Source organism: Piliocolobus tephrosceles, chromosome 9 (assembly GCF_002776525.5).
Source record: "Piliocolobus tephrosceles isolate RC106 chromosome 9, ASM277652v3, whole genome shotgun sequence".
Lineage (NCBI taxonomy): Eukaryota > Metazoa > Chordata > Mammalia > Primates > Cercopithecidae > Piliocolobus > Piliocolobus tephrosceles.
The window spans coordinates 82,808,230-82,832,526 of record NC_045442.1 but is presented as its reverse complement, the minus strand read 5'-3'; the positions used below and the strand labels follow the sequence as shown (position 1 = coordinate 82,832,526).

The 24,297-nt window shown below is 56.2% G+C and overlaps 1 protein-coding gene across 8 annotated transcripts in view; it reads right to left on the bottom strand.

The window, feature by feature from the left end:
* LDB3 (LIM domain binding 3) overlaps positions 1–24,297 on the bottom strand; it is a 67,948-nt gene that overhangs the window by 39,148 nt on the left and 4,503 nt on the right. For 3 of the 8 annotated variants that reach the window (XM_031936198.1, XM_023226070.2, XM_023226073.1), the window contains exons 2-7: positions 17,809–17,960; positions 17,189–17,264; positions 11,272–11,294; positions 9,693–9,896; positions 4,626–4,795; positions 4,118–4,154 (exon numbers count right to left, since the gene is read on the bottom strand). In XM_031936198.1, the coding sequence (XP_031792058.1) occupies positions 4,118–4,154; positions 4,626–4,795; positions 9,693–9,896; positions 11,272–11,294; positions 17,189–17,264; positions 17,809–17,960 (662 nt within the window). Of the gene's footprint in view, positions 1–4,117; positions 4,155–4,625; positions 4,796–9,692; positions 9,897–11,271; positions 11,295–15,522; positions 15,891–17,188; positions 17,265–17,808; positions 17,961–24,297 lie in introns of all 8 variants that reach the window. The other 5 variants (XM_023226068.2, XM_031936199.1, XM_023226072.1 and 2 more) reach the window with 2 other exon arrangements.

Below are 24,297 nucleotides of genomic sequence, written 5' to 3'. Positions count from 1 at the left end.
CCGATCTAGTGAGTATGCTCTACTTGAAGCTGTTTAAAAATCCTCAGCTAGCCAAGGAAAGGAGCCAGGAGAGGAAGGCACAGGAAAGAGGAAAAGAGACAGGAGAGCAAAAGCAAGAAAGAAGACTCCCCAGGGACTGCTTAGGCAGCGGCACCTGGGGCAACATCCATGGTGCTCCTGTTGTGGTTTTCAAACTCACTAGGGTGGCAGAACACCAGGGACTCAAAATCCAAAGAAAAGAGGTAATTTTTTCATTGCTTTCTTACAAGGGGCCCATTGGCGGGGGCACCCATTGGCAGGAGGGCCTTGTGCTGTGCGGCAAGTAAGCGAGGTGGCTGCATTGGGGGCAAAACTGAGAGACTGCCCAGAGGAGGGAGGGAAGGGGGCATCTGAGAGGCTGCAGGAGGGAAGAAGCGGAGCCAGTGAGCCCTGGCATTTTGTTGGAAGAAGCTTAATGTTTGCATGATGGAAAAGGGGCATGGAAGGATTTTTACATGATCTGGGATGGAAAGGGCTGTGTGATGCAACCCTCACTTTCAGCTCCTCTAGGGACTCTTCACTAAGATCAGCTTTGCTCCTAATGCTTGGAATTTGCAATTATCTAAGCATGGAAGGATGGGGAGATGCAGAGCTCTTTACCCAGGCGGGCATCAGGGAAACGCAGAGGCTGCACTTATAAGGGATCAGGGGGATGTCTGGGTTTCATGCTGGGCTACATCCAGGATGGTTCCCCCAAGCAGTGGGATCCAGATGCCTTGCAGATCCAAGCCCTGCCTTGCCCCCACCCCTATCCCTAATGCTGCCCAATGTGGATCTGACCTTTTGGGTGATCAGGGCCCTGGAATGCCTTTCCAAAGTCAGAAGGACTCTGAGATTAGAGGCTCAACGTGTGGGAAGGAGGCACTATTTCAGCTACCTCCGATGGAAACTGGGGAGCCACAGCATCACCTATACCTACTAGAGTAGCTCCCGTGTGGAAGTAGGCAGGAGGCTGATGTTCAAGTCAGCCTGGACAATTTCCTAAGGTGCCTGGGTCCTTCTAGGGTGGGAAGCTAAATTCATAGCTGATGCCTGGGTTGTTCAGGCCTCCCCCACCTCACCCGTAAAGACAGAGTCCCTGGAAATTATACTCCATCTTGGGCTGGCCAGCAGGTTGGCACTGGAGCCTCAGATGGAAGCTACATGCTACCAGACACAGAGATACCATTAGGAGCCAGGACCTGAGAGGAGAAGAGGGCTGTGAGCTGCCCTGGGACTCTGGGGGTGGACCTTGGAGGCAGAGCAGTGATGGAGGTGAAGGGAAAGTTTGCAAGTTCTTCTTGACATGTGGATTCACACTTGACCTCGAGGTCCCAGAGCCCCTGCCTACTCACTTAACATTCCCGCTAACTTTCTCACCACACAGTGCCAGGAAGGAGAAAGCACCTTTGCACGGGTATAAGACTGTGTAGGTGTAACCATGCAAAGGCTTGACAAACTCAGGCTCTGCTGGAGTGAGACACTTGGAAGCAGTTTACAGTGAAGCCTCCCTGGGGAAACTCAGCCTTCAAGACAGACCCTGAGAATCCCCACTGGGATTTGGGAGGAGAAAAAGAATGTGGCTGCTCTCAGCCAATAAGATGGGTCAGGAGAGTCTAGGGGTGCAGCTTCGAACTTGGGAGTGGGGACAGATAGAAGTGCGGCTCAGGCCCCTGAGGAGCCAGACTCCTGACCGGCCTGGACCGAGGTGGGACAAAGCATTTCCCTTCTGCTCAGACAGTGATGTGGGTGAGCCTGGGGACCCAGCCATGACCAGTGATCACAGACACTGCTTTAGGCTTCAATCACAGACAGATTAAAACTGCTACACCCACTGCACCCGCCTCTGGGTCCATGGGATAGTTGCTTGGGATTCAGTGACATGGGTGGCTCTGCCCATGAGGACAACTTTCCAGAAATTAAAGTCAGAAGAACGGAGAGGAGCCCCCTCCAGACCTGGGCAGAGGCTGGCTGGGTGCCTCAGAGCCTCCACTGCAGGGCCGGAGACCCCAGAGACAGGTGCTAATGGGGTGAGGGAAGCTGCCTGGGACTGTGGGAGGAAGTCAACTGGAGCCACTTCCCAGGCCCTCTTCCCAGATTTCCCTAGGATGAAACCCTGCCGTAGCTGGGGGAGAGGCTCCGAAGGCTGCCTTTTGCTGAGGCTGAACCAAGCTTTCACGGGGTTAGGCCGCTGGCGGAAGGACTACTCTCCCACCCTTCAATTACTCTCAAGACCAGGCAGAACAAACTTCAAGAGATGTTCCTTGAAGGAGGGAAGGGGAAGGCCAAGGACGAGGCCTGGGGACCACCTTCAACACTGCCTTTGTGCTCTCCTCACTCAATAACTTTGCAGAGCCTGCAAATATTCCAGGGGAAAGAAAAGACAAAAGTTTGCTGCAATGCACTTCCACAGTACTCTTTCCCGTTCTAATGACATCTGGCTAATGAGGCACAAGCTGAGCGTGACTGCCTTGCATACCAGAGGGAAGCAGAACATTAAGGAACCAGAAGGGAGCCGAGAGGGCGGGGCTCTGGGTCCCAGGGGAGGGAGAAAAGAGGCCCCCTGCTGGCCTCTTGCTGGAAGGAACCCCGGGGATTTTGAAGCCACTTGCTCTGGGGTGTGTGATTTAAAGACTCCTTTAAGGCCGGGCGCGGTGGCTCAAGCCTGTAATCCCAGCACTTTGGGAGGCCGAGACGGGCGGATCACGAGGTCAGGAGGTCGAGACCATCCTGGCTAACACGGTGAAACCCCATCTCTACTAAAAAATACAAAAAACTAGCCGGGCGAGGCGGCGGGCGCCTGTAGTCCCAGCTACTCGGGAGGCTGAGGCAGGAGAATGGCATAAACCCGGGAGGCAGAGCTTGCAGTGAGCTGAGATCCGGCCACTGCACTCCAGCCTGGGCGATAGAGCGAGACTCCGTCTCAAAAAAAAAAAAAAAAAAAAAGTTGCTGGAGTTTAACTTCTGTGCTAAATCAAACATCACTTCATCGTGGACTCTCTAGATGCCCTGCAGGCACTGAAGGGTTAAGAACTGTTATTGAGACTGCATGCCATCCTTAGCAGGACTGGCAGGACCCCACCTTAGACTTGGATGCCTGGCCAAAAAGTGAGAGCAACTTGAGTTGGCAAAAATGTTGGTTCAACAATAAAATCCACAAGTCTAAGCTGGCTCGAGTCTTACTCTGCGCGGATCACATGGCCGCTGAGTGTTGGGCCTGCTGGTTAGCAAGTACAGAAAGCTTGGCCCAGGGTGGGAGGGTGCCCTGAGCCCCAGCCCCTTGCACAGAGGCTGCCACAGGATGCACTGGCCCAAGGCAGACAGTGCCAGGAAGAACATGCGGATGACATATTTGCTACCGGAAGTGTCCATACAGTTACAATGAGCCCTACTCCTCACTGTGGAAGGCCCTAGTGGGTTCCAGTGAGTTCCAGGATGGCATGTCCCCTCATGCTATGAGCACCTGACGGGCCACAATGATAGGTTGGTGGCTATGGCCTCAGACCTGCAACTGATGGGGAAACCTTGCTCTAAGACCCCCAGCTTGGCACAAACCCGTCCTCATGTCCAGGGCTTGTTCTTTTTTTCAGCAGCTATTTTGCTTTGAGCAATTTACAGAACTGGTACCTCAATGTGGGTCTGGACAGGTGAGTCCAGGGGTCAGGTGTTTGTGTCCAGCACAGCCCCCTGAGTGCCTGTTTCCCAGTGCCCAGCCTTTGGAATCACAGGGGACAGGCCCTGAGATAAGTGGGTGGGCAAGGTGGCCAGCCGGGTGTCCTCACAGGGAAAGATGCCCTCATTCTCAACAGCCCAGCAAAGGCCAAAGCAGCCCTGCCCCCTGCCCAGGGATGAAGTTGGGAGAGCCCAGAGCCTTCGCTCTTGGAGCCTGGGCCTGGCGGACAGAGACTCGGGTCCAGGTGCCCGCCTTACTGACCCAGGATGCCGCCTCAAGCTAGTGTCAGCTAGAGCCCTTTGCAGGCCAGGCTTTCCAAATCCATGAACTTGAGAGGTTCCTTCCATAAGTGATGTGACCTGGGGGCTGCCCGGGAAGGGACGGGGCTAGAGGGCAAGGCCACAGAGCCTGAGTCCAGGCACTTACCTTGACCTTCGTAGAGCTTCCTCATCAGGGTCTTGCACTGTGGGTAGAAAGGAGCTGATCAGGGCACTCACAGGAGACACAGCAAGGAAAGCTGCTGGGGCTCTGTGGGCACTGAGTCCCCAGGATTCAGCCAGGCCCAACATGGTGACTGCCCCCTTGCCTGTCCACTGTATGCTGGGCAGAGGCCCCAGAGGACATTGGGAAAGAGTCAGGGGGTGGCCTGAGAAGGCCTCATCCCCCAGCCCTGGGCAGTCATCTCACCCGGAAGTTGCACACCAACTCTGCTGCTCACTGTTGGAGTTGGCATTGGAGCAGAAGGCTGCTGTCACCAGACAGCCTGCCCCAGGGGCCCAGAAGGAGCCCTGCCAGCCGCGGACAAACTGTCAAGGCTGGCCCACCTTCAAGGGCAGGTAGCAGGACTCCCTGGCTTCCACAGTGCTGGGCCCAGGTCCCCAGTGGCCCTTCAGCATCTCCCTCCTCTGCACCCACCCCGAGAGCCTGCACTCACTGAATTCTGTCCCTGTCATCTGGGCCAGGATGCGGAAGGAGCGAGACTGCAGGTTGGAGGAGCGGCGTGCCCACTCGTCAGCCTCGTCTTCCGGCTTGTTCTGGTTCTTAATCACAGCCTGGTAGACGGGAGAGGCACTGTCTACGGCAAGGTCCTTAATAGGGAGGCTCCTGCAATGCAGAGAGAGGCCGTGGGTGAGGGCTAGGCTGGATCCCAGTTCCCACCCTGCTGGGTCCTTGCTCCATGCCCACTGGTGGCCCCTATTGTTCTGTCCCCACCTTGCCTTTACCCATTGCTGTCTGAGAACCTGAGATATGGGCATGACCTGGGTCCTCGGTGCTCAGGTTGGTCACAGTGAAGCAGTGACTCCCCTCCCTCATGAGAGACAGGAGGCTCAGATCCCTCAGGTCTGCCCTTCCCCAGTGCTAACTCCAAGCCTAGGCCTTGCCCCCACCCCTATCCCTAATGTGGCTGCCCAATGTGGATCTGACCTTTTGGGTGATCAGGGCCCTGGAATGCCTTTCCAAAGTCAGGAGGACTCTGAGATTAGAGGCTCAGCTTGTGGGAAGGAGGCACTATTTCAGCTACCTCCGATGGAAACTGGGGAGCCACAGTTTCCATCAGAGACATCAGCAGAGACACCCCCACCCCCAGATCCCCTTTACAGAGGGAGGAAACAGAACAGGTCTTCTTTGACCTCCCTGAGCAGGCCATGAGTTTGGGGCTGGCTGGGGAGAGGCCATTCGGGGGACCAGAGGCTTCCTCAGGGTCCATCTGCTGCCCTCCTCACACTTTTGGATCCGAACAAGGAGCTGCCAATGCTGTCACTGCCCTGGAAAAGGACTGGGGGCCCTGGGCTCAGTGCCAGTAGGCTGACTGTGCTGGGAGGTGGTAAGAAACAAGGCAGCAAGCCGCGGCCCTGGCATGGCCTGAGGGACGGGGGATTTCTGGCCTGGGGAAGTTGGAAGTGGGGCTGCACGGAAGCCACTGGTCCTCTGTCCCAGAGAAGCGCAGCCCTCTGTGGGGGACCATGTGACCTTCCCTTAGGCTCCCAGGGTCTGGCACATGATAGGTGCACAAAACTCTTGGCTGAACAAACAAATCCTAGATCAGAGCCAGAAGGAACCCTAGAGCCCCTCGGGTCCAGTGCCTCCCAGCCTGAATCAGACTGCAGTGCAGGCCATGTTCAAAAGCCTTACAGCCCACTGGCCCTGGCCAGGGGGCCAGAGGACCAAGCCACCCAGCCCACCTTCTCAGAGACGTGGGAGGGCTCAGGTGAAGCCCACAACAGTAACAGACTGCTGGTCCAGCCCTCTCCTCTTACAAACGCTAAAGCTGAGGTCCAGAAAGGCCAGCCAACTAGCTCCAGGTTACAGCAGATAGGGACCCCACTGGGCAAGAACCTAGGTTTCCTGGCTGCTCGCCCTGTGTCCTTTGCATTAGGCTCCCTGTAGTCATAGGGCTCAGGAAGGTTACTTCTGCCCAGTGGGAGGCCCTGGACCTATGCCTGGAGAGATGCCCTGTCCAGCACTCTCATGCCTGCCTCTCCCTTTCCCCCAGAGGGCTGGCTGGCTGGAAGAGGAACCTCCCCATTGTCCATGTCTTATACCGTCCCTGCAAGGAGTGCGACAGGGAACTGACCTAGTCTCCCAGGACTGGTCCCTGTGTTTGGCTCAGGGTGGGCTACAAGAGCAGAGGTGGGGAAAGGTGATCAAGGTTGGGTGGTGGAGCTGCCCTGGCTTCCCTGAAGGCCCTGCCCTGGCCCAGAGAGCTATAGGTACTGGTAGCCTGTGGTTGGAATCAGTTGGGAAAGACCAGCAGAGGCTTCTGGGGTCCAGCCAGGGAGGAGCCTGCAACTGCCCAGGGAGCAAAGGAGAGGGTGGGATCTTCCTGTTGCTGGGACAGGCCATTTCTAGTATAGGGAGGAGTCCCAAGGGTTCCTGAGGTCTGGGTGAGATGGGCAACAGGAAGGCACAACCGAGTCTCCTTGGTCCTGGCTCCTGACCCACTGGGAGGGGAGGGAAGGAGGGAGTGTGAACTGTGCAGTGGGTGAGGGAAGGCGTGGATGCAAGGCCCTTGAGCCTCTCTACGGAGCTTTGCAATCCAGAAAGTGGATGGAAGGTGTTTGCTGCTGTTTCCCTGGAATGTGCCCAGGATGAGCTCCCCTGTGCCTTTCTTGGCTCCAAGGGTTCAAGAAAGCTGCCGGGAGTGAGTCCCTTGGGACTTAGCATTTCTGGCTTCATTTCCCACCACCCCGTGCAAAGACCAGGGACTCTTGTTGCTGCTGTGACCAAGACTGGAAGTCAGATGAGGAAACTGCTGTGCCTTTCGTGACACCAAGGCTCAGGGAGAATACATGCAGAGAAGATGGAACAGGTCCTGCAGTCCTGGGCCCTTGGCTTGAGTCCACTCTCTGGACCCAATTTCAGCTTGTTCTTCTTGCCACAGAAAACACTCCACAGTTACCGCAGCATCAGGTCACCACTGCATTTACTTCACTGTGTGCAGCCCCCAATCTGGTTCATCTTTCCCCTCCCATGGGTGGTCATGGCAGGCACTGGCTCCTGCAGATACACTTCCCATGCAGATTCTGGGGAGTGGCCTCCAAGAAGTTACTTTGTCACCTTCTAGCCCTGAATAATGGCCCAGTGTGGATTCTAACATCCAGGTCTACACTGTCCCAGTGCAGATAGGAAAGCGTGGGGAGCCACCCCAAAGCATGGCAAGGAGAACACAGGTATGTACTCCAGCCTGGGCCTGCAGCATGAGTGTCATTACTCTGTGATTTCTGTGACCACAGTGACATTATTTGGATAAACTCCAAGAGACAAGTACTTGCCTGGAAAGGCTGCAAGGGATGTTGTTTGGCTGACAGGTGGGTGTGAGGAGGAGTGTGGACAGAGCACGTGGGCTGACCACTGGTCCTCAGACACATCCCACCAAACCCACACACCATCCCACAACCAGACAGACGGATGACGGGACAGACACTGCGGAGTCTACTTACGCCAGCGGTGACGCCCTGCCAAGCAGAGGAAAACCCAGCCGTGAGTGCGCGTCCATCATGGGATAGCAGAGGGGCAGCGCACACAAGAGAGCCGGGTTAGGGTCAGAAATGAGTTATTGGAATGGGGTGGGTGAAGGAGGAAGAAAAAGAGAAAAAACACGGTCAGTGAGGAAGGAAACATGGAAATTAACAGCAGAAACGGGAGCACGTTATGGCCAAGAGGGTTACTCACTGGCACCACGGCATGGTCAGCTCAGCATGGCTGCATTAAAAGGAAGAGGAGAAGAGGACCCTCTCCAGGCATACCAGGGGAAGAACAGGGAGGGGATGGGAGGGGACAGGAGGGAGACGGGAAAGGTCCTTCAAGAAGCCTCGATTAATCAACAGTGCATCAGTTCCAAAACTGATGGATGCCCTAGTGGTGAGATCATGATACCAGTTTTCCCATCGTGCAGAAAACGGAAAGTTAGTGAAGAGCAGTTCTTCCATTATTTTCCATTGAACTTCCCTTTGGCGATTGCTACTACTTTTAAGAGCACACCAAAGACACACATGACAAAGAAATATTAACAGGAAATCCCCGATAGCTCTTGGGCTTAGGCAGCCTTGTTTTTCTGGGTACGCATGAGCTAATGCTTGTGTTTTTAAACTTGCATGGTCATATTTTCTGCTTTGAATGATGGAATTCAATCAACCTTGCCCAGAATTACGCCAAGAGCAGCAGCTCTGAGCCTTGGGAGTTTGACTTGAAGCTCTAGAACAGGTGACCTCTGCCCCCTGGTGGCCTAGAGGAAGTACTGCATCTCCAAGAGGGTCCCAGGCTCCTCCGTTCCAGCAGAGCCTAGGGAGCCTACACTGTTCTACCCTTGGGGCTGGGGAGCCTGCCCTTTATAACCTGCATGCATATCACGGCCACAAGGGCTGGGGTCTGGAATGGCCAAGTGAAACTGGGTTCTCTGGGACTTTTTAATCTCTCCATCCCTCTTATTACATCTGTTTTCCTGGCTTTGGAAAAAAACATCGCTGTCATTTCAAGACTTTTTGCCTTGAATTGCTGGGGGATCCTGGAATTCTTATCCTGACCCAGGGATAAGATGTTGCCCAGATTGAGAATCAGCCAACACAGTGGTATTCTCAAGTAGAAAACAGTGAGGAACTGTGTGTATGTGTGTAAGAAAGAAACAACAGATAGACACACACACACACACACACGAGAGAGAGAGAGAGAGAAAGAGAGGGAAAGGAAGAGAGAGAAAAAGAGAGCAACAAGGAGGAAGACAGAAAGAGACATACAGATAGAGGGAGATACAGAGACACGCAGAGAAAGGGAGACACAGAGACACAGAGAGGGAGACACGGAGACACACAGAGAGAGGTCTGCCTACATGAATGTTTGCATTGCTAGCATTTTTCATTCACAAGTGATTTTCAGCCAACTCTTTCTTTACCAACCCTTGAATTCCCCAACCATAGCTAATGGGCAAACTCCAGGAACCAAGGATGTCTTAAATGCCACTGCCCTGAGGCCGGGCTTCCTGGGGCAAAGAGGAGGGGATTGCTCCCATTAGTGGGACTGATTGCCAGCAGTACTGTAAATAGCTACTCACAGACCCCTTCCAAAACCAGAAACCCAGCCAGTGTGTTTGAATCAATTCTCAGCGCCGGAAGAACCTGGCAACGTCCCCCTCCTTAAAGGACAGCTTCGCTGTGAGAGGCCTGGGGGCCTCCAGGATGGTCCCCTTGTTAAGAGGACTGTAGAAGTCTCTTCTTAAGCCAGCCTCCTCAAGGAGCCTGGGAAAATGCAGAGGCTGTGAAAAGCACTTTGAGAAGCCACCATTTTCTGCATTTCTCCACCCTTCTCCTAAAGCTGACCATGGAGAGGGTCTGAAGAGAGGATACCCACGTTCCAGAAGACCCTGCTGAAGGCTGGCTCCCCCCCAAGGGCCATGCCCCCAGGAGGTCCAATGTGAAGGAAGAAAGCTGGTCCCGATGGCGCCCAATGGCCCAGACCCCTCGGGCTCTGGAGGCGCTGAGTGGTGGAGGAGGAGGGAGGCGCTTACCCACTGAAGTCACTGCCCTGGGCCTGGGCCTGCCCAGCGATGGCGTCCATGATGGCATCCTGGGAGTACATGCTGATGGGCGTGTTGTACTGTGCATGGATGATGGTGGCCTTGCCGCCCAGCCCCTTCACCTCGATGGGCTTGTGGGTGGACAGGGCCGAGTCCTTCAGGGCACTGGGGTTGAAGCGTTCCTGGTAGTCGGCGCTGGGGGAGGGGTGGGGGAGTACAGGCAGGGATGGGGAGGAGAAAAGGGCAACAGGTGGTGGTTACATGGGTGGCCAAGGCAAGGGCTGGGTGCAGTGGGTGTCGAGAGAGATCTCCCAGAGCCGAGGCCCTGAACCCCTGTAGGCTGCATAAGTCTCCCAGTGGTGGGTGGTCTGGGTCTACTCAGGAAAATCCTTGGTACCCTCCCCCAAAGCCCAGTGCAGAAGGTTTCCTTTTTTCTTTCTTTCTTTCTTTCTTTTTTTTTTTGATACAGGGTCTTGCTTTGTTGTTCAGGGTGGAGTGCAGTGCTGTGATCTCCACTCACTGCAGTCTCAACCTCTCGGGCCCAAGTGATCCTCTCACCTCAGCCTCCTGAGGTAGCTAGGACCGCAAGCATATGCCACTATTTTTGTTTTGTTTTTTTTTGTAAAGACAGAGTCTCACGATGTTGCCCAGGTTGGTCTTGAACTCCTGGCCTCAAGTGGATCCTTCTGCCTTGGCCTCTCACAGTGTTGGGATTACAGGCATGAGCCACCACTCCTGGCCATAGAAGGGTTTCCTTGCCCATCTTGGCATTCCCAGATCCCCTGCAGGGCCTGGCTGGGCCTGAGCTCACTCCCAGGGTCTGCAGGGGCTGCCAGGCACAGAGAGATCTCCCACCACACACAGCAGGGGAAGCGGGGCGTGGGGCTGGGGGTAGGGGATGGGAGCAGCAGCCCAAGCTGAGTCCAGAACGCCCCAAAGGCGAAAAGCGGCTCCACTGGCACCCACAGGGATTCTGAGCAAGGTTTCTCCATGAAGGGGCTCTTCCTGCAGGCCACCCGCTTGGTGGCCCAGGGCTCTGCTCTTCCAGACGCTTCAGGGAATGTGCTTCTTCCTCGGAGCAGGGCTCCGGCTGCCCAGGCCCCCTCAAGTCCAGTTTGCTGAGTGACTGGTCATCCTCTACCCACAGGAGGCTCTTCCCTCCAGTGGATAGGTGTGCTCCCCGGGCAGACAGGATCCAGTGCAGCCCTTCTGAGGGGTCGCCAGGACAGAAAGGTCTTCAGGCTCACACAGGCCCAGCAGCAGCACAGCCTGTGCCCCCTTCCCCCAACCACCGTCACCAACCCCAGGCGCATCTTAAGCAGCTGCTGCAGCAGGAAATTGGGAATGAAATTAGAACCATCGAATGGAGCCCCCACTCCCACCCCCCAAATGCTTCTACTCCAGCTTCACACACATGCAGGCTCACCCAGGGGCACAAGTGCACCCCACTCATACATATGCACACACATGTACACATGCTAGCAAGCACACCCTATCCACATCAGATACACGCAGACACATGCTGGGGCTGGCACACAAGCTCACACACATGCTGTCCTTTGATACTAACTTGGCTGGAGAGTTGGCTACCACCTGGGGAGGAAAAGGGCAAAGAAGACAGGGTGGTCAGAGGGAGGCTCCACCAGGGGGAGTTTGAGCGCCGGGGCCATCATCAGCCTGGTCATTGTGGAGGCAGAACCAGCCCAAACCACACTGGGTGAGGAGAGCAAGGAGCGAGGAGGGAGAGCTCAGAGCTGGGAGTCCCAGTGACTGGGACCCTCGGTTTGGTTCAGAGACTGACACAGCAGTATTTCCCTCTTGGGCATTCCCCAGTGCCCTCTGCTTTGCCAGAAGAAGTGTTTTCTTGTCCATCTTTAGGGACACTCATACCACATACATGAATCCGCCACATACAAACCTGGCTATAGATCCCAGAGAGGAAGCTGCAGGTGGAGACAGGACCAGCTGTGGCTGCTATGGAAAAGGCTGAGGCCCAGGGGCCTCCCTGCCTGTCAGCGTCTCTGGACTAAGAGTCTGTTTTGTGGGGGCAACTCTGGAATTCTGTCCTGAGCAGACATTGCAGTGGTGAGGGGGCAGGGTGTGTGCGGGGTTACCTATGCCCCCCAAACCTGGACCTCCTCTCCCTCCCAGAAGAGACACAGGCAGCTCTGGCTGCTCCTCTTGGGGTATAGGGGAGTGGGGTGCGCAATCCCCAGGGGCCATTCCTAAAGGCCCCTTGGGCCAGCAATGAGGCAGGATGGAGGAGCGAGGAGGCACAGGGAGAAGTGTGAGCTCAAGGCTTTTTTTTTTTTAGATGGAGTCTCGCTCTTTCGCCCAGGCTAGAGTGCAGTGGCTCGATCTCAGCTCACTACAAGCTCTGCCTCCCAGGTTCACACCATTCTCCTGCCTCAGCCTCCCGAGTAGCTGGGACTACAGGTGCCCACCACCATGCCTGGCTAATTTTTTTTTTTTTTTTTTTGTATTTTTAGTAGAGACGGGATTTCACTGTGTTAGCCAGGATGGTCTCGATCTCCTGACCTCGTGATCCACCTGCCTCGGCCTCCCAAAGTGCTGGGATGACAGGTGTGAGCCACCACGCCTGGCCGAGCTTAAGGCTTTCTGAAGGAAAGTGCCCAGCCGAGGCAGCCCAGCTTGGACAGCATAGTGAGAGGCCCTTCCTCTCACTCTGACCTGAGAGTGAGCCTCCCAGAGCATGGTCTCTGTAGGGAAAGCAGTGTCTGTCCCGTGTTTCTTTAAATGCAGATTCCCTGCAGTGGCAGACACTGTGGCCAGTGTCCCTGTCTGGGGCCTGTGAGGGAGACAGTGTGGAAGGTGGGGGCTCTGTCCCCAAATGCTGCCATCTTCTTGAATCTGCCCAGTGTGGGCTCTAGCTGGGGGAGCCTGGGCCCCAGCCGGCCTGACCCTGGTCATTTGCAGCCAAACCCTGGGGAGCCAGGCTCAAGTCAGTAGTCCCCCGTCCCAGGGAGTGGCACAGTGGCCCTGCTCTGCCCTGGGCCTGCCATTGCCTCAGAACTGATAAAATTCCCTCTGTCCTCCCAGGCTTAAAATAGCTGCAAGTGGAGCTATATTAGGAAAGGGCCAGCAAGGAGCCCCATTCCTTCTCCATTTTTGGCCAGTGCTGATAGCTGCAGGGTCATTTCTTGCCCTGACCAGCCCAGGGTCCCCTGCAGAGGGCAGTGTTTGCCTGGCAAGGTGGGGGCTGCCTGTGCCCTGCCTTGGCAGCCTGCTCCTTCTTTGGCATTGATTTCTGCCTCCTGCTCAGTTTCTCCCACCCAGGACCTGGGGCTGGGATGGCTGCAGCAGACACATCTGAGAGGAGCCAGTGCCCGGGTCTTGGGGCAGATGAGCCAAAGATGCAAGACCTACCCAGGGGCCCTTGCACTGAGTGGCCTGAGGGACACTGCCCTTCAGTGCCAGCCCCAGAAGGAAGGAGAAGAAGGGGGCTGCTGGGATGCCCATGCCTGTCTGCCCTTGCACCACATCTGTTTCTCTCTCCTCCTTCCAAGAGGATACGAGCTGCCAAGGAATTGCACTCCAAGCCGCCCACAGGAGAGAGCAGTGGAAGGGGCTTCCTTTTGGAGCCAGAGAGGACAGAGTTCAAGTCGTGACCCTGCCTCTTCCTAGCACTGTGTCTCCGGGCAAATTACCCACCTGTCCCAGCCTGTTTCCTAATTCTATCCTTGAGATGGTAGTGCCTACCACACCGGTGGGTTGTGCAGACTGAGCAGGTCCTGAGTCTAAGGTGCTTAGCATGGGAGCAGTGTGCCATGGACAAGCACAGGGATTAGCCTTTGCTGACCCTGTTGCTGACCCACTTAGCATAGGTGGTGGCCTCAGGCCAGCAGAGGTTGCCCTAGGTCAGAGGCCAGCGCAGGTCAGAGGCTCCAGCCCTTCCTGCCGGCATTGCCCAGGACAGCAGCATCAGCTTTTACTTTGGATGAAGAACCCACTGCACACCCTCCCCTAGCCCACCATCCCTTGGAGGAAACGTCAGACTCTGCTGCTCTGAGCACCAAGTAATAATTTACACATTCATCAGGGTCTGGGCAGCCCCTGCACCAACAGCAGAGTACCTTAGGCACTATGGGAAGCAGAGGTGGGCCTGGCCCCTCACTTCCCTGAGCAGGTAGACAAGTCCCCGTCTCAATGCAAAGTGGAGTCAGGCAGACCTGGGTGCCAGTTCTGTCTGCCACTTACTAGCTGTGTGACCTTGAGCAAATTACTTGCTCTCTCTGAGCATCTGTTTTCCAGCTATAAGATGGCGAAAATCATGCCCACCTCTGGAGTTAGAGAGAGAGTTGTGTTAGAGAGAGTTGCTGAGAGATAAGGCATGTGGACTGTTAGCTGGTCCATAGCCAGAGTGCAGGGTCACTATGGGGAGACAGTATCATCATTGCAGGTGGGTCTCCTGGGAGTCCCAGGCCACCAGAGGCTGACCTCCCTGCCTGAGGCCAGCCCCTGGAAAGGACCAGGAAGACCTACCAGTCCAACAAAGGCGGGACAAGGAGGCCATATCTGTTCTACTATTCCCTGAGTTTTCTGGCAAAAGTCCTTTGCTGGGGAACCTTGGAGGCATATATGACTCTGTCACCTTGGCTAAGGGAAGCAAGCCATGCGGTGCCAGAGGTCAGCTTCACTGAGGATCCCAGAAACAGCTGGGGAGCTAGGGAAGCTGAGGGCCACAGGGAGCAGTGATCTGATGGGGCACAGGTACCTTCTGCTGCAAGGGCAAAGGCAAGGGCATTGGCTTGGGCCAGACTGACCGGATTCCTACTGTGACTCTTCTGGGTGGCTCCAGGCAGTGATGATACCAGGTGTCATGCAGTGAGTGGGTGACAGACAAAGCTCAGAGCTTTGCAAGTGTTAGGTCCTTTATCCTCCCAATAACCCTGAGACATGGACGGTGTGATTCCTCCACAATTCGGAGGAGGAACTCTGAACCACTAGGCTCTACTGCCTTGACTCAGCCTGCCCTGCCTGGAGAGGGCTACACTAATTGCACAGGGTGGGAGAAGAAGTTAGGGTGAGAGAACAAGCGTGAAGGGCTTGGAGCTAACACAGGCCCAGTATGGGGACTCTGATCCCTTGGTCCCTTCCACAGTGTCCCAGTCCCATGTGCATTTAACTGCTGTGCTCCCAGAGTCCCACCAGCTAGACCTTGGGGGTGAGGCTGCTGTTCTCCCGCACAGCCCCTTTCTCCCTGGGGTGCTGCTTCCTCGCCACCCCACCCTGGCCAAGGTCACTCCTGCAAACCCGCTCCCTGCATGCCACTGCCAAAGAGTCTCTCCATACACAATTCAGGGGCTCCCTCCTCCAGGCAGCTTCCCAGACTATTCCTAGTCCCAGAGAACTCGCTTTTCCACCTCTCGGCTCCCCGCTGCTCCTGCCTCCTTCCCCCCAGAGGGGTGGGGACCAGTGCATAGCTCTTGAAGGAAGCAGGCTGTGCTGTGCTGTTCTGGGGGGCAGCCTAGTGAAAAAGTTTTGGAAGTCAGAGTCTCCTGCATTCAGGACTCGCTTGGCCACATAGTAGCTGGACAAACGGACTGTGACTTAACCTTCTCTGAGCCTCAGTTTCCTCCTCTGCAAAATCCGACATGTCACCCCAGCGTGGTTGGTCGTATAAATTGCTGGCATGCCTGGCTCATGGCAAACGCCACAGGATCATTGCTGGCCTCATGGGCTCGGGGCTGGCTGGATTGGGGCCAGTGCCTCGCTCTGACCACCTGACCAGGTCTCTGCCGAGCACCGAGGACCCAGGTGGCCCAGGCCACGCGTGGAGAGCTGCATGCCCGTTACCTACCCTCCTGGGAGTCCGACACCCGAGGCCTTCCCTCGGAGGCTCATCTGGTACATCTGAGCCATCTCCCTCAGGGTCTCTGCCGAGTACAGGCCAATGGGGTTGTTATATTGCCTCGGCTGGCTCGAGCCCGGCAGGGCTTTCGGGCCGAGTAGGTCCCGGGCCCCGTCCGGGCTGGTCTTGGCCCTCAGTCTGACCCGCGGAGGGCCAGGATCAGAGGCCTCGGCGAGTGAGGAGAAGGCAGAGGGCGGGGAGAAGGCAGGGCTAAAGGTAGGCCTGAGCTCCGGGGTGCCTGGGGTGCCTGGGCTGGCCCTCGCCTCAGGGCTGGGGCTGGGTGCCACCAGGCTGCCGTTCGTATCCAGAGCGGGGTCCTGGCACACGGCAGGCCATGCAGGGGAGAGAGAAGAGAGCAGTTAGAGGCTACACGCGTCCCAGCGTTCCTGCGTGGACCTGAAACAGATACGTTAGTGCGAGCCCCGCAGCCTGAAGCCCAGAGCATCTGGGTGCAGCACCTGGAGGGGAGGACGCTGGCGGAGGAGCAGGCAGGCACATGGCTCCTGGCCTGGCCTGAGGCTGGCATCCAACTAGGCAGAGTGCCAAGCCCTGCGCGGAAGCCAAGCCAAGCTTCCTACCCTCAGGGCCCGAGGAAGTGGGTATGGGGTCAGGGGATGGCCCATTCTGTGTCTGCTCCCCCTGCCCCTGACAGTGGCTATCCAGTGGGCACAGCCCAGACTCCTGCTCCACTGACCCCACACTGCCAGTGAGATGGGGTCCCTGGGCTGGCTGTGGGGCAGGTGGTGGGGAGGTGAGGAGGGAAGCCAAGGAAGGGGGTAGCTGACATTTGGGCCCCTCAGTCCACCTCTGTAAGCATCTCCCAAGCAGCCCTCCACCCACTTTCCCAGTCTGTGACCTACTGCACCCCTGTCAGCCTCTTTTTCTCCCCTCTCCCTACTCCCCTGCCCAATCTGCCCCACTGGACAGTTGGGGTCACTATCAGCTCACATAGAGGGAGAAGTTGAGCAGGGAGCCCTCGGGGGTTGAGCTGCTTAGTGGGGCCTTGGGAAGGGCCCAGGCAGTGGTGAGGTCTGCAGCCAGGGCTTGGCCTCCCTTCTCCCCTGTGCCTGCCTCGAAGGCCATCACCAGCACATCCTAAGGGCTACAGGGGCATTCACTTGGGAGGGGCAGGTGGGGAAGTGGAAACCAGAGGGAGAGATCTGGGTAGGGGAAAGCCTGTAGCCAGCACGCCCCTCCACACCTGGAGGTCCTCCTCAAGCTGGGCCTCAGCCGCAGTCACCCAGCCCCGGCCCCCTTGGCAAATGAGGATCAGAGCCTGGACGCTCGTCCCCTGCCTGGCCAGGAAGGTGGCCCCTCTTCTGGGAGCACTGCTGCCCAAGCTAGCTTCTATCGGCCCAGCCGGGAGGCATAGCAGAGGTGACTTGCACCCAGGCAGGCATTCATTCCCACATCCAGTGTTCAAGAGGGGCTTGAAAGTCTCTCCCGAGGGGCTGCCTCACTTCCCCAGGGTCAGCTGCAGCAGGGACAGGGATGGGGCAGGGCTGATCCCACGGCCTCTTCCCAGTTGGGCCAGCCAAAGACCAGGCAGGCTGGCCAGGGCCAGCACTCCAGGAACCAGGGCTGAGTGGACCCCGCCGCCGCAGTCAGCACCTACCTTCTGGTGGGGGATCACTGGCAGAGGGGACTGGACTGGGGGTGCTGTCGTGGAGATTGGAATGGGACGCTTCGATCTGTAGAAACCAGAAATGAGACCAAGTGAGGAAGTTGCCCCTGGGGCCAGAAGCGCCTGCCTGGGCAGGGCTGGTGAGGAGAGAGAGACAGACAGGCAGCTGAGTCAGAGGGCTCCAGATCCACTGTCCACCCCACGGGCTGGATCTCCCCAAGAAGGCCCTGGGCCCAACAAGGATGGAGAAGTCATGGCCCCTGGGCACTTTGGCCAGCATCCATGGGCCCCTGCTATGTCACTGGGGGCTGCCTGGGCAAAGTGGAAGCAGGGAAGACCTGACTTCCAGGACCAATGGCCCACATACGGGCAGCACCAGGACCACCCTCTCAGCCTTATCTGTAAAGTGAGGCAGTAATGTCTGCCTCTAGGTGCTTGACAGCGACTTGGGCCTGGTTGTTCCTCTGGCCCAGGGCTGTCCTTATCTTCCTGCACAGTTCTGTAGCCCAGGGCTAGGCCCACTCAATTGCTATGGGACTATCCCTCTTTTGGCCCCTGCCCCATGCCCACACCCAAGCCTCCGCCCCCTGCTCTGGAGAGCTCCCACCTACTTCTGCAGGGTGAGGCTCAAGTTGTAGCTGGCAGACTTGATCTTGTTCTGGGCTTCCAGGTGGGTCATGGTGTCTGTGTTGACGCCGTCAATGGCCACCACAAGGTCACCCTGGCTGAGCTGGGACTGGGCTGCCTTGCTGCCTGGTGTGATCTGATTGGATAGCAGAGGTGGGGGTGAGCATAAGGAAGGTGGTCCTGAGGAAGGGCCAGTCCTTGGGGGAAGGGTCACCCGGGAGTATTCAGCAGAAGCCGTCATTTTGTTTTTCATTCACTACGGCCAGTACCAGCTGCTCACCAAGCCTAGTTCCTCTTTCCGGCACATGACTACCACATTGCTTAGAGCTTTGTGTCTGACTGCGGCCTTGGGACTAGCTCTGGCCCATGGAATGAGGGTGGAAGCAATGTATGTCCCTTCCAGGTCTGTCCCTAGTAACCATCCTTGTGATCCTGCACACTCTCTGCTCGTTGACTGAATGCAGGGCATGGTGAGGAGGAGAGATGGTTAGGGAATGCTGTATTGGACATTGCATGAATGAGAAACTTTTGTCGTGCTGAGCCATTAAGGTTTGGAGGCTGCCTGACATGGTGGCTCATGCCTGTAATCCCAACATTTTGGGAGGCTGAGGTAGGAGAATTGCTTGAGGCCAGGAGTTTGAGGCCAGCCCAGATAACAGAGCCCAGACCCTGTTTCTACAAAAATAAAAATATCTGGCAGGGTGTGGTGGTGCATGGCTGTAGTTCTAGCTACTCAGGAGGCAGGTGAGAGGGTCACTCCAGCCTAGGAGTTTGAGGTTACAATGAGCTATGATTGCTCACCACTGAACTCCAGCGTGGGTGACAGAGGGAGACCCTGTCTCTTAAAAGTTTGCAGGTGGCCGCCAGGCATGGTGGCTCACGCCTGTAATCCCAGCACTTTGGGAGGCCAAAGTGGGCGGATCACAAGGTCAGGAGTTTGAGACCAGCCTGGCCAATATGGTGAAACCCCATCCTATTAAAAATACAAAAATTAGCCAGGCATGGTGGTAGGCACCTGTAGTCCCAGCTACTTGGGAGGCTGGGGCAGGAGAATCGCTTGAACCCGGGAGGCGGAGCTGGCAGTGAGACGAGATCGCGCCACCGCACTCCAGCCTGCGCGACTAAGCAAGACTCTGTCTCAAAAAAAAAAAAAAAAAAAAAAAAAAAAGAAAAAAGAAAAGAAAATTTACAGGCAGCCAGGTGTGGTGGCTCATGCCTGTAATCCTGGCACTTTGGGAGGCTAAGGCAGGCAGATCACCTGAGGTCAGGAGTTCAAGATCAGCCTGGCTAACATGGTGAAACCCTGTCTGTACCAAAAATACAAAAGAATTAGCTGGACATGCTGGTGTGTGCCCATAGTTCCAGCTACTCAGAAGGCTGAGGCAGGAGAATCACTTGAGCCCTTGATTGAACCCAGGAGGTAGAGGTTGCAGTGAGCTAAGATCGTGCTGCTGTACTCCAGCCTGGGTGACAGAACGAGACTCTGTCTTAAAAAAAAAATGCAGGCTATTTGTAACCTTGGTTAGCCTCTTATAACCCCTGCACTCTGCAAAGCTATGGAGCACTTTTCAGAATCCAGGAGAAAAGAGAGATGCAGGAGCTAAGATACAGCAGCATCCCAGAGACACTGCCAGGCTGAAAGGCAGGATAAATGCACCTACTCAAAAGCATCTTAGTGCACGGTGCTTTGTGCTACCTGGCAGATGTGGAGACGGTGAGGTAGCCGACAACCCTGCCTGGGTGAGCAAAATTGGCTGGGAAATGGGGCAGAGCTTAGGGTTCTGTAGTTGGTGTCATACCTCCAGAAGGCGGGGTGCAGGTTTGGGGGCCAGTTCCCAAACCCTGAGCCCCAATAACATCACAGAATGTTACATTCTGGAGGCCCCATCTTCAGTGTAACCACACAGAATGCCACTGAAACTCCACCCTAGGAATTCCCCATGGGATCTCAGGAAGGCCACACCTCCTGGGACATTACTTGGGATGTCATGATGGCTCAGGCTGCACTCTTGGTGACATCATGCATGATGCCAAATTCTGCAAGCCTGGCCTCCAGTAATAGCACACTGAATGCTGTGGCAGCCCTGCACACAGTGATGTCACATGAGATGCAAAATTCCAGAGGGTCTAATGATGTCACCTAAAATGGCTTGATGGCTGGCCCCTAGTGACCTTAGCAGCCCCACCCCTACAGATACCTCATGGAATGCCAGAGACTCTGGCTGTCCCCCTGTGACATCATATGAATGCGCTGGCCCCTGCTAGTATCACATAGAATGACTTTATGACCTGACTCCCACCACACCATGTTGGAAGTCCCCAAACCCCATGACATCATGAGGAGTGCCACGCAGGCCTGGCCTTCAGTGACATCACAGGAAAGAGGAGGCTCTGGACCCCATCCCCCCAAGCTGTGGCTGGAGGTGTTCCTTGGCTTTGCCTCCTAAACATGCCCACCAGCCAGTCCTCTGGGCCTCTCTGGGCACATCCCAGTCACTTTCCTGGCTATAACCCAAGGACCAAGCCAGCTCCTAGTGTTGGCAGAAGCTAGATTCAGGCCAAGGCCTGAGAACCATCCTAGAAGGAGCCCAGAGAGGCTCTGGGGACAGTCCCTTGCCCCACGTGCCAAGCCTGGGTGGGCCTCTCGCCAGGCCCTGGGCTTACAGACATGGATGGAAGCTCCTGCCAGTCCCCTCACAGGGAAGCCCCTTCCAAACCAGGATGCTCTGCAGTCACCAGTCACCAGTGTCCAGCCCATTCCCAGATGGGCTCTGCAGATGCAGCCCAGGAACTGAGTTGTTTCTGCATGACCACATTACGGGTCACAGAAACACTGCCCTACACCACATGGGTGATAACAGCAAGACCAGGACAGCCCTCTCCAATGGCTGTGAACCTGCCATTTCAGCCCTAGGGGCTATGGTGCCCTTTTTTTTTTCTTTTCTTTTTTTTTTTGAGACAGGATCTCTCTCTGTTGCCTAGGCTGGAGATCTCGGCTCACTGCAACTTCTGCCTCCCGGGTTCAAGCAATTCTCCTGCCTCAGTCTTCCGAGTAGCTGGGACCACAAGCTCACGCCACCACGCCCGGCTAATTTTTGTATTTTTAGTAGAAAGGGGGTTTTACCATGTTTGCCAGGCTGGTCTTCAACTCCTGACCTCAAGTGATTCTCCCGCCTCAGTCTCCCAAAGTGCTGGCATTACAGACATGAGCCACCATACCCAACCTGTGGTGCCCTCTTAAAATACTGACCACCTTGTATCCATAGCGGCCCTTCCCCAGCCCTGGAATCTGCAGAGACAGGAAAGGACAATACAGAAACAGATGCCTGGACTGCCAGGAAGCCACAGCATCTGCTTTGCAAAGTCCAGCCTGCCCTCCAGGCTCCACAGGGGCATCTTAGAGCTACTTGAGATTTCTTAAAATACACTTAGCCCTTACCCCCAAACTCATTGCCATAGCTTCTGTTAATGACAGGAGTGTGTTGCTGCCTTGAGTGTAGAGGTGAACAAAGGGTAAAAACCAACATCAGCATGGGAAAGCAAAACAATTTTCTAGACTGAGAGGGGACTCCTGGGGGCAAGTTGAGCTGCCCAGCCAGGCCTGTCCAGCAGAAAATCGACTTTCCCTACTCTTCTATGTGATCCCCAACATTTTATTATAGACATTTTTACAGATTTCTAGGCAGAAAAAGTAGAAAACATTCTAAAGTGCACACCTGAACACTCACTACCATGGCTGTACCATAACATTTCACTCTCTTTGCTTTATCACACTCCATCCCTCCACATCCACCAGTCCATCTCATTCGCCAGGCATTTCAAAGAAAGCTGCAGGCACCAGCATACTTCTGTCCAGGGCGAATTTTGCAATGCCTGTTCTGTCCTAGTGAACTGCCCATGGGACTCCCCCACAGCAGGACACTCCCACAGCAAGGCTCTCTCACGGCAGGGCACCCCAATGCTCACGTACAGAGAAGGGGTTGTTCCCCTGCAGGGCTGGGTCACTGCAGACCCCACGCAGGAGGGCCACGACCTTGGTCACAGAGGAGACACTGACAGGAAAGATGGGAGTTGTGTCCAGAAGATCATGATGACAGCATGAGCAAGGGCACCAGAATGACGTCCAAGAGAGGCGGGGGCCAGATCAGCAGGGCCCTCTGCAGGGCCATCTGACTGTCCTCCCTCTGGAGGTGCCTCAGGGACATCTTTCTCCCACAGGCGTGGGCCAGCTGGCACCAGCCTTCCCCGCCGGTCTCCTCACTTCCCCTCACCTGGACCTGCCTGGCTCTCCCTCATCCTCAGGCATGGGCTCGGGGGATGCTTGCTAGCAAGGGAGGGCTCAGCCTCCTGTGGTCTGGTCAGTAGCCAAGCCTCTGACCAGAGGGGAGTGGCTGAGCTGGATCCCCTGCCTGGTGCCTCTCCCGTGCAGCTGTGTCTGCTTGTCAGGGCTCAGCTGGCCTGGCCTTTGGCTGCCCCAAGCAGGGTCCAACATCCCTCAGGGTGGGGGCTGGGGGTGCTGATATCCTCCTCTAAGGAAGTGCTCCAGGCAGGATGGAGGCAGGCACCCTATGGATGACCAAGAGCCATCGGATGCCTTCACCCCACCGCAGGAGCAGCCTGCCTGGGTGGGTTGGAGGGGGGCACCCTCAGACCCTTGCCCAGAGCCCAGGGCTTATGGAGAGTGCACTCCATTCACTATGCTTCCGCGTCACTCTTGTCTGACTCCATGCTCCTCTTTCCTTTCTGTGTTTCAGAAAGGGCCCAAAGCATCCAAATCCTTGGAGCTGCGGTTTTTTTCTTTTTAATCTTTCTATCTGCCTTTGAGCATTTAAATGCCTCCCTTGAATGAGCGTTTCATTCCCACTTCACATTTCAGTCTTCTCCAGCCAGTGGGCCCCTCTAAACCCTGGAAATCCAACCCTGGGCACAGCCTAGAATGGCCTCAGGGTGGAGCACCAATCTCCTGTCTCCAAAGCCCCCAAGAAAGGCTGCAGGTATTTGGAGGCCAAGATCAGCCCCCTGTCCCTAGGAGCCCTTCCACCTTGCTGGGCCAAGGTCTTAGGGCACCCCCAAGGGCAGCCCAGGCAGAGCTGGTGCCAGAGTCACCTGTGAGTGCTGGGGGCTCGGGGCAGGGAGGCAGCAAAGGAGGAGCACAGGTGCCAGTATGGGCCGGGCCCCTGGCTTTGGTGCCAGCCTCCAAGCCCTCCAGTGTCAAGAGAGAGACAATGCCTTTCTCGGGATTCTTGTGAGGATTATGTCGCTAAACAGGGGATTATGCAGAGCTAAGAGAGTTTCAGGAAAACTCCCAATCCAGGGAGGCACAATGCTGACCCCATCCACTACCCCCAGAAGGTGCGAGGCTGGCTGGCTGCATCCCCGGGTTCCACAGGAAACAAGATCCACAGCTGGCAGAGGGTGGGGCTTGAGGGGCCAGCCCTGGCTGACCAGTTCTGAGCCAGCCTGCTGGCCCTAGAGGGGCCTGGGTGTCGGGGGGAGGGGAGGAAATTTCTGTACAGGGTCCAGGGGAAAGAAGGCGCCAGTGAGGCTTCAGACGCACCCATGCCATCGGCTCCTATTTCCCCAGTTCTCTGGCAGCAGAGAGAGCAGCTGGGCTCTGCAGACGTTTCTGGCCATCATTCACTCCCAGTGTTCAAACCAGGCAGGCCCCTGCCTTCCTCCCGTTCTAGATCTGCCAGTGTAGATGTGGTGGGTGGAGGCTGGGGCAGGCGGCAGATAAGTAGGAAGGGTTCAGCAGCTCCCCCTCCCCACACTCCCAGGCTGCCTGCTTGGGTTGGGGCGGGTGGGACAAAGTGCATTTTCATTGTATGATTAAATTGCTGTCTTGCCCTGCTCTGCTGCCTTCCCATCTGGCCTCCCTGGGGTTTTGCTCATGCTCACCCTCTCACTGGAACCTTCTGTCTCCCCATGGTCCCACTCCCCAACTCCACCCTGGCTGATAAATAAGCAGGAGTCTCCTCAATGTTCAAAAAGCCTCTCCCTGCCTGCCTGGGTGACTCCAACTGGCTCCTGTCATGTCCCTTTTCTGCACCTCCAGACTCCTCCAGGAAGTGACCCACACATCCTGCCCCCAATGCCACTGCCTCCCACCTGCTCACACACAGCCATCTGCCTTTGGCCCCACTATTCCATGCATATCAATGACCTTCTGTGTCCAAAGCCGGGGTCACTGCCCTCTTTTAACTGACCACACCTCCCCTGGCTTTCCTCAAGTGTCTCTTGAGTCTCTCCTGCCTCTCTTCCTCCTGTCCAGGTCCGCAGTTCCATTTGTGGCTTGGGTGTGGCCAGTAAAATGCCCTTAGGGGCACTGGCTCTCAGGGGCCCCCAGCAAGGCCCATTCTTGCCTCCAAGGATGGTTCCTGGGCAGAGGTGGAGCCTGGTCCCAAAGGGGTGCCAAAGCTGTGTTTGAGGGCAGGAGGGCTTGGCGTGGGGGAGGGTCTTTGCAGTCAGGGGCA